General features: G+C 48.7%; 1 protein-coding gene across 1 annotated transcript; it reads right to left on the bottom strand.

Moving 5' to 3' along the window:
• Positions 1-4,566: 4,566 nt before the first annotated feature.
• snu13b (SNU13 homolog, small nuclear ribonucleoprotein b (U4/U6.U5)) lies at positions 4,567-9,152 on the bottom strand. Its single transcript, XM_070900801.1, has 3 exons — positions 8,989-9,152; positions 5,799-5,919; positions 4,567-4,999 (listed from the first exon to the last, which is right to left on the bottom strand). Exons 1-3 carry the CDS (start codon positions 8,989-8,991, stop codon positions 4,737-4,739), a joined length of 387 nt encoding a protein of 128 aa, XP_070756902.1. The 5' UTR covers positions 8,992-9,152; the 3' UTR covers positions 4,567-4,736.
• Positions 9,153-9,586: the final 434 nt, after the last annotated feature.

The raw sequence follows: 9,586 nt of genomic DNA, 5'->3' as shown, positions 1-9,586 counted from the left end.
TTCATGGACAAGGGGGCAGGGCAGGGCAGGGGTCTCTGGGGGAGAGGCAGGTCTCCATGGGTGGGGGTCTCTTCGCCAGGTTATTGTCCAAGATGAAAATGTCCTCATTCATTTCAAAAGGATCTGACTGCATATAACATGAATTTCTGAATCAATCCTTTAATGGTGCTGGTTATTGGGCAATATAAAACTTAAGTCTTTGCCTCCAATGACAAAATCTAACCATATTTTCATGGCAGTGGTGCCATCTTTCCTGTTTAGGTAGCCTGACCTTTTTGAAGTAAAAATTTCCTTGTAATAAATGATTCAGTTTGCAGCAGTCCTCTCTAAAAGGGGCTTTATTTTGTCCAATTGTTGTTCCCTGCACAAACCTCATGAACTATTGGGGCTGTTTCTGCTTATTCCCTCCTGCATTGAGAATTATTTTACTTCTATTGTGTTCCTCTTTGAATATGAACCCTACTGGAAACCATGACTGACACTTCAAAAGATAATGTATTGTCTGTGAAGCACAGTGAGATGTGAAGGTGTTTCATACCATGGTCTTTGGTCTTTCGCTGTATCGGAAGTTGAAGTATTCAGGATGTGCGCGCACATTCCTTCCTGCAGTAGCATCCAGCCTCCTGAAGGCTGATTTTTGTGCGTTCTATTTTCCTGCATCTTTTTGGTATTTGCAGATACTGCACGTGTTCCCAGGGGTCCAGGATCCTGCACCATATAGACTGCTGCAAGTTTACAGCTTGGGTTTTAAAAACTCCCCTCCACCTGTACAAGGGAATTTTTTTAACTTGTTCTAGCACTTCAGGAAAGGCTTCACTTATACAGGTACAAGTTTTAAAGCTTTAGTATCCCATACTTTAAAATAGGTTGGAATGTAGTACTGAGTAAAGCCAGGTTCTGGTTTCTCGTGCCATTGCAAACTGTTTGCAGACTTTGACAGCAAGTACCCAGTGCAAATACCAGGTGTTACTCTCTGGTTACCCTGCTGGCGTTAGTGAGATTCTCTCGTATCTTGTAAGTAAGCAGACGTACTGGAGATCCAACCCGTTCTGCTATCAGAATGGAAGAAAATGATTTCACCGAGAGGTGAAGTCACTCCGTAAGGAAGCTGGAACCTTTATAAAGGTGGGGGAGAAATGCCCCGAAGTCACACTCTCTTTCTGGGTCACAATGGCTTTGATTCCGGATCTATGCCGACTCCAGAGTTAGCGGGGCACTGTTTGGCACTGGGTTAGGAAAGGGATTCTGCTCCTGTTCGCTTTTATACAGCAGCCCCTGCTGGCAGCTTGTGTATTGAGCACTCTCTCCATACAGCAGCCGACACTACACCAATATCGGGCTGTTGGTGTGATTCTAGATTGCCGCTGCCCTGTGGTACTGTATCTCCGCAAGGGAACTGCTACATTCCGGGGCGGAGAAGGCACCTTTACAAACTATTCAAATTGGGGTCTCAATGGCCATTTGCTGCAAGAATTGCTGCTGTGTGGTTGTCTATCGCCCATTTCACGGTACTGTCTGCTCTTGTTGCTGAAATGGACTTTAGTTAGCGAAGTGAAATGGTACTTCATTCTCGAACCCTGGAAGTGTTGACGATTTGATCAGGGTTCGGAAACTTGACTAGTTTTAATCTTTCAAATAAATTCTAATGTTTTAAAAGAGCTAAACCGATTTTTTATTGCACTCGAATGATGCCGTGCTTATAAAGACTATAATCATGAACTAAGCATTAAAGATTTTATAGCAGTAATGTAAGCTGTATAACCCGATGGTTTTTTTTTAAAACCACTCTGTTCAAATGTGCAAGAATGCTTTCATACCTCAGTATATCCAAGTTATAACTAAGCTGTTAATAAGTCACTGCAAATATTGACATGTATAATAAACTTTTGTATTAAATATTTTCATAATTACTGGACTAGATATTTGCAACCGCGGCATCCTATTTTTAACCCCAAGCTGAGCCCCACATCCACTCTATTGGCTGCTCAAACCCTCACATGACTCGACTATTCTAACATGCTCCTGGCCAACACCCCATCTTCCACCTAACTTTCAGCATGTCCAACCCTGCGGCCCAGTCACCCATCACTGTGCAGCCAGTCCCGAGCGCCTCGTTTTAAATCTCTCCGCCTCCTGGCTTCAATTTCACTTTCCAGTATGTAGGTTTCAGCTACCTGGGCCGCATGCTCTGGAATTCCTCCACTCTCGGCCTTGAACACCACCTTAAAACCCACCATTGGTTATCCCTTCTAATGTACTCCTGTGACCTGTGTCCCATTTATTAAAAGAAAATTCTGTCTCCATGCCCCCAGAAATGTCTTTAAATCACCATCCAACCAGTCATTCAAGATGCAACTGGTCTTTCTGCTACTTCAGAGAAGGACTGGATCCAGCTTTCCTCCATAACCTCACTCCTGGAGCATAGTCGCAGTTAGAAGTAGCCCCAGGATTTCCCTTAACTGTGAACATTGCTGGAGCAAGATTGCAGCACGAAGCCAGCCTCAGGCTCCAGTCTCCTTAAAAACCCTGTTGCCATGTTTCTCTGCAGTAATCAGCAGCATGTTGTCAAACACTACATCGCACAATGGCAGGGGCCAAAGGGTGCCTGACAGTACATTGGTCTGGACCCCATCCCTGGTGCAAGGTGCTTTGTATTAAACATGCTGCCAACTGCTGTCCCACTTTCCCACTTTCCCGTGCCCTCATTATACCACATTCACAATGGAGCAGTGTCCATTTGAGAGTGGGTGCCATTGTACATTAGGGCAAAAACAAGTATTGCTTTTGCCAACACTAGCAGACCCCAGGTGAGACCCCCTGAATTAGAGTACTTGCCCCTTATCCCTATTCTGTCTCCTGCTGCTCCACCAATCTCCTAACCACTTTAAAAAAGGGAAAGCCCAGAAATCTCCCCTGACCTTCAACAGCACCAGGAGTCCCCCATCAACAACAGCTTGGGAGTTACACTGAACAGAATGTACTGGACCAGCTGTTATAGCCATCCTATCCTATTCATAAGAGATCAAAAGCTGGGCACATAAGTGGCTCACCTGACCCCTTAAAGCTTCTCCATCATTTACAAGGCTCAAGTCGGGAGTAAAGAAAGAATACTGATCACTCACCTAGATGGGTGCAGCCACAACATTCAAGAAGTTGGACACCAGGAATGAGTCCACCTCATTGGTTTCCCTGCCACTAGACTACCCCTCCACCACTGGCTGCAGTGAGATCATGCACTACAGCAACTCATATTTGGACAGCACCCTTCCTCCTGTGACCACCACCACCGAGAAGCACAAGTTGGATAAACCAGTGTAAAATGCTGCAATTTTTTTTTTTTTATTCATTCCTGTGATGTGGGTGTCAGTGGTAGGGCCAGCATTTATTGCCCATCCCTAATTGCCCTTGAGAAGGTAGTTGTGAGCCACCGCCATCCATTCATGTTCCCATGTGCCTGTTACCCCTATTCTTTGAGGTAGTGGGTTTAGGAGGTGCTGCCACAGTGTATCTTATAGATGGTACACACTGCAGCCACAGTGTGCCAGTGGTGGAGGGAGTGAATGTTTAAGGTGCCAATCAAGTGGGTTGCTTTGTCTTGGATGGTATTGAGCATCGTTTGTGGGCAAGATGGAAAGAAAGACTTGCATTTATATAACATCTTTCAAGACCATTGGAAGTCCCAAGTGCTTTACAGCCAATGAAGTACACTTTGAAGAGCCCAGGGGCAGCACAGGCCAGCCCACACTGCGATATGTGTGCACACTAGGTCTGTGCAGCAGAGCTAGTCTCCAGTCATCTTGGATAACCCTTGCCACTGGACCAAGACCATGCTCTGTCAAGCCTGTGTGGTGGCTGGTGTGCAATGCCCACCACACACTTTTTTTAAAAATCCACACATGGGCATCTTCTACCCTTCAGGATCTGGAATATTAGGTCCTTCATTGAAACACCTGTGAACTTTATGGTATGGAAAGCAAGTCATCCTCGACTCAAGGGACTGCCTATGATGATGATGATGAGCATTGAGTGTTGGAGCTGCATTCATCCAAGCAAGGGGAGAGTATTCCATCACACTCCTGACTTGTGCCTTATCGATGGTGAGACACTCGCTGCAGAATACCCAGCCTCTTGTTGACACAGTATGTGTGTGGCTGGTACTGTTAAGTTTCTGTAGAGATAGCATCCTCGCACTGTACCGTTCGGTACCTACATTATCAACTACTTGAGTTTGGTGCCATCAGCAAAGCAACAGCAACCCACCTTGTCATTTCCCGCTCGAGCCCTACTTCAGAGGAGACCCAACCTGTTGGATTGGATCAAAACTCGAGCAGCCAGGCACACTGCTTGTATCAGCAACAGACAGCATTTTACTGCAGAAGTGTTTGTGCTCAATAGGTCAAAGGCAGGGTTAGAAAAGTTTCCAAGTTGAGGGAAGATTGAAAATTTACTTTGTGGATCAGAACACTGGCCTTCAGTCAACTGTGCTACCATCTGAAGTCAGGAAAGGCGAGTACTTTGCTCCAGCATTGGAAAGGCAAGTTTCAGGGGTACAAACCTGAGGCAGTGTTGAGCATAAACACTTTATTTAAGAAATGAGCATACGTTACAAATGTGCCATTAGAGCAATCCTATCACAATGTTCTAAAGCAGTTTAGAAAGAGTGGAATGTCCATGTCTGACGGTCAGAAGCCATTTGCTGTGCCGCCGTTGAATATCCCACTGCCTGCCGCGGCAATTCAGACCAGGAGACGCTCGACCGCTTGCTGAACAGACTGAATCTGTGGCTTCAGCTGCGATCCTTCCTTTATGGTGACGGAGGAGGCAATAACCGGCCGACACACACCGCACGCACGCCCCAGAGCCTGCTTGGACCTCACAAAAACGTACGGCACATTCTTGTCCTCACACAGCAGAGGTAAATGAAGAATAATCTCCAATGGTTCAGCATCTGCTGCCATCACGATGAACTCGGCAATTCCTCTGTTCAAGGTCTTGGTGGCTGCAAACAAAGGAACATGTCCATCAAATCCATCCTCTGCCAGAGAGGTGAGGGAAAGAGCGATACTTTGCCGTCCGTGCCCACCCCCCGGGGAAAGAGCGCTACTCCCAGCCCCCCACCCCCCAGGGAAAAGAGCGCTACTCCCAGCCACCCCCCCCCCCCGGGGAAAAGAGCGCTACTCCCAATGTCTCTCTCCCCCGTGGGGTGGGGTAGAAAGAACATTAATCCCAATGTCCCCACCCCCCCGGGGAAAGAGCGCTACTCCCAGTGTCCCATTCCCCCCCCCCCCCCCCCGGGGAAATGGGCTACTCCCAATGTCGTACCTTCCCCCCCCCCACGCAATGATCCATCCCGGACTACATTGCTTTGAATTTTTATAGCAATCTTACTACAGTATGTACAAATTCATGGGTGAGAATTTACTTTTGCCAAAGCAAATGACCGGAGTTCCGTTCTGCACTCAATCTCTCGGCCTTTCCTACATTCTGACCCTCCGCAGATGGCAGCAGATGTGAATCACTGAAATGCGCTGTGTATGGCTCCCATCCCCTGGTCAACAATCTACCCTCGGCCAATAGCACCAAATAGATCCACGGGTCATTCAACATGCTGTGCACAAACAGGCTGCCATTTCAAAAGCAATCCATTGGTTGTACGGCATGTGATCTGTTGCTATATAAATGCAAGTTCTGTCTTACAATGTCAGGAGCTGGTGGAATCACACCCTGCAGATTATAAGTGGCCTAACTGCACCAATTTAACATCTAATACCATGCCCAGGAAGCCAAACACAAGGTACCTTCATTGGCTCCCTTTCGAAGTTGCTTATAGTTCCCCGCTTGCTGTACAAGATCCAGTATCGTCTTTGTCAGCTGAGCATCCGCAAGAGGATAGGCTTTTGGGTTAACGTCTTGCTCCGTCTACAATAAAAAAAAAAGCAAGCAATATAGAGTTGGGTTGATTAGGAGGGGAGCTCAATATTTAAGTCTTGATTAAAGAGCAGGTTAAGAAATTGTTACGGAACACAACATGCAACTGTATTGCAACACCACCAGAGATCAGTGTGCACTGAAGAACTAAATACATTGCAATCACATTCTCTGAAGAATTTATGATTAAATCCCGAGTTTGTAGCCAAGCTGTGCTGGTGTTTATGCTCATGAGTCTCCTCCCAACCTACTTCATCCAACCGGATCAGCATATCCTCCTATTGCTTTCTCGATGTGTTTATCTAGCTCCCCATTAAATGCATCGCTGCTATTGGCCTCAGCTACTCCCTGTGGTAGCGAGTTCCACATTTTAACCACTCTGGGTGAAGAGGTTTCTCCCGAATTCCCTGCTGGATTTATTACTGACCATCTTATATTGACGACCAATGTTCCCGATAAGCTGTGCGGCTGCGCCGTCACCTGGAAGGTCCCACCACGCAGGCCGCTCACCGCCGAGACCACGCAGCGACATTCCCTCCGAGCTGTGCAGCTCTGCCAGTCCTGTGCAGCCTGGACTGGCTCTTTCGAAGTTACATTTCATGCATGAGCCAAACTGCGAATGGGCTGCACAGCCTCTTAAAGGTGCAGCGCACCCACAAAAATGAGTGGGAACATGGCCCCACAGGGGGCAGTGCAGCTTATGGGGGATGTGGTTTATGGCCCCAAGTTTTGTGCAACTGTGAACTTGCAACAGCAACCAGAGGCAGCAGCAAAACAGCTGGGACAAAAGCAGAATACTGCAGATGCTGGAGTACACACATTCCCCCCTCTGCCCCATCACATTTGAAAAAGTTCTTTCAGCTGGCATGTAGTCTGTACGGTCGAGATAAATATTGGCCAGGACACCAGAGGGAGCAAACAGAACCTTGGTTGAACATCTCCCTGAAAGACTGCATCTCCAACAGTATAGCAATCCCTTGGGTACCGTGGGCCGCCCCGACCTGTGCGAGACCACCACCGCAGGTCGGGCACATAAATAGAGCTGGAGAGTCGGGCTTTGGAACATCGTGGGCGAAGGTTCAGGTTTGGGGCCCAGAAGAGCCGAGGGCCCAGGGGCAGCACGGGCCAGCCCACACTGATGTGTGCGCGCATTAGGTCCGTGCAGCAGAGCTGGTCTCCAGTCGTCCTGGTTAACTCTTGCCACTGGATAAAGGCCTAGCTCTGTCGAGCCCGTGTGGTGGCTGATGTGCAACGGTCACCACATGTTAAAAAAATCCACGCACAGGCATCTTCCACCCTCAACTGGAGTTCAGGACTGAAACATCGGGTCCTTCATTGAAACATCTGTGAACTCGTGGAAGCAAGTCATCCTCGTTCGAGGGACCACCTATGACGACTCCTTTGGTACTGCACTGGAGCGTCAAGAATAATGCAAATCAAGTTATAGAATCATAGAAATAGAAATTTACGGTTCAGAAGGCGGCCATTCGACCCATTGTGTCTGCGCCGGTCGACAAAGCGCTATCCAGCCTAATCCGTAGCCCTATCAAACTACTTTTTAAATGTAATGAGGGTTTCTGCCTCTTCCACCCTTTCAGGCAGTGAGTTCCAGATACCCACCACTCTCTGGGTGAAAGAATTTCTCCTCATCCGCCTCTAATCCTTCTACCTATTACTTTAAATCTATGCCCCCTAGTTATTGACCTCTATGCTAAGGGAAATAAGTGCTTCCTATCCACTATTGAGGCCCCTCATAATTTTATACACCTCAATCAAACTTCAATAGATTAAAGTATCGAGTCTACTCTGAAAGGTAGAACAATGCCCTTTTGTACTAGCACAAACCATTCCCCCACAAACCACCCAGTTCTCAGAGCTGAGGCTCTGGTTACTGAACCAGATTTCCAAAAATGCAGCTGAAGAGGCTAGATTCTGTATTCAGAAAGTAACAAATGCAAAAAAAAAGTTAGCAGTGCAATCATAGTACTCGCAGCAATAAATTCTAAAACCCTTATAAACTAGATAGAACTTCAGGGCCCTCAGATACAATGACAGTAAATGCACCACCGTTTTCTCGAATGAAAAGTTCAGTTAAATCAGTCTCTTCGGAACTCAGAATCCCACAATGCTCCCGAAACCCTTTGCAACACGTACTTTTATAGAGCGGGGAGTCCAAAGATGCAAATAACATTCTAAATGTGGCATCACCGGTGACTGCGTACAGTTGGAGACTTGCTTTCCAGTTACATAAGCAGGAAAGATTTGGCTAAATAACTTTTCCAAAATACAACCTAAAAGTTAGCGAAAGTACACACAAGGAGATGCCAAAATGTTCAGGGGAAACGTGAGCATGGTCTACAGCCGCAGACTGGGTGCAATTCCCCACATGCATTGCCCCAGTCTCTCCTACAGCCCACAGACTGGGTACAATTCCCCACATGCATTGCCCCAGTCTCTCTCACAGCCCACAGACTGGGTGCAATTCCCCACATGCATTGCCCCAGTCTCTCTCACAGCCCACAGACTGGGTGCAATTCCCCACATGCATTGCCCCAGTCTCTCCTACAGCCCACAGACTGGGTACAATTCCCCACATGCATTGCCCCAGTCTCTCCTACAGCCCACAGACTGGGTGCAATTCCCCACATGCATTGCCCCAGTCTCTCTCACAGCCCACAGACTGGGTGCAATTCCCCACATGCATTGCCCCAGTCTCTCTCACAGCCCACAGACTGGGTGCAATTCCCCACATGCATTGCCCCAGTTATACAGACACGTGACCCTCCCTGGGCTGCTCGCGCTCCAAGCCACAGGCGGACCGTATGGGTGAGCCCCCTAGGCCTCAGTCCGCCGCTTCCAAGCGGATCGGGAGCGGCCGCTGAAGCCGGTTAAACCGGGGCCCCCCCACACTGACAGCAGGCGGGCGGCCCACCTCCTCCACAGCCAGCCCAAAGTATGCGGCCTCGGCGACGTGAGGCGCTGCAGCCCGCGGCATGCACGGAGGGGGAGCCTGCGGCCTGCACACGCAGGATGCCGGGCCTACGCGCCGTTCACACTCACCATCTCCGTCTTTATTTATAATCCGAACTCGCTGCCGCTGGATGTCTGGATGTCGCGATGTCCCCTCGGCTGCCGCTTCACGGAGGACCCAACCCGACTGTCAGCCTTTGCTCACTACCCCGCTCACCAACCACACACCGCTGGGCAAGAGCACACTCGCCGCCCAGAAAGTGCCACAGCGCCACCTCCGCTCGGCTGTATCAATTACAGACAATGTCATAGTCAGTCCCTCGAAATCGAGGGAGACTTGCTTCCATAGAAACATATCGAAACTCTAAAAGCGAGTTCTCAGGTGACTGAACAGTCCAATTCGAGAATCACAGTCCCTGTCACAGGTGGGACAGACAGTGGTTGAGGGAAGGGGTGGGTGGGACAGGTTTGCCGCACGCTCCTTCCACTGCCTGCGCTTGATTTCTGCATGCTCTTGGCGACGAGACTCAAGGTGCTCAGCGCCCTCCCGGATGCTCTTCCTCCACTTAGGACAGTCTTTGGCCAGGAACTCCCAGGTGTCAATGGGGGTATTGCACTTTATCAGGGAGGCTTTGAGGGTGTCCTTGTAACGTTTCCTCTGCCCACCTGGGGGTCGCCTGCCGTGTAG

The sequence above is a fragment of the Pristiophorus japonicus genome, chromosome 15 (genome assembly GCF_044704955.1).
Source record: "Pristiophorus japonicus isolate sPriJap1 chromosome 15, sPriJap1.hap1, whole genome shotgun sequence".
Taxonomy (NCBI): Eukaryota; Metazoa; Chordata; class Chondrichthyes; family Pristiophoridae; genus Pristiophorus; species Pristiophorus japonicus.
Note: the sequence above shows the minus strand (reverse complement) of the source record. Positions and strands in the feature narration are given on the sequence as shown.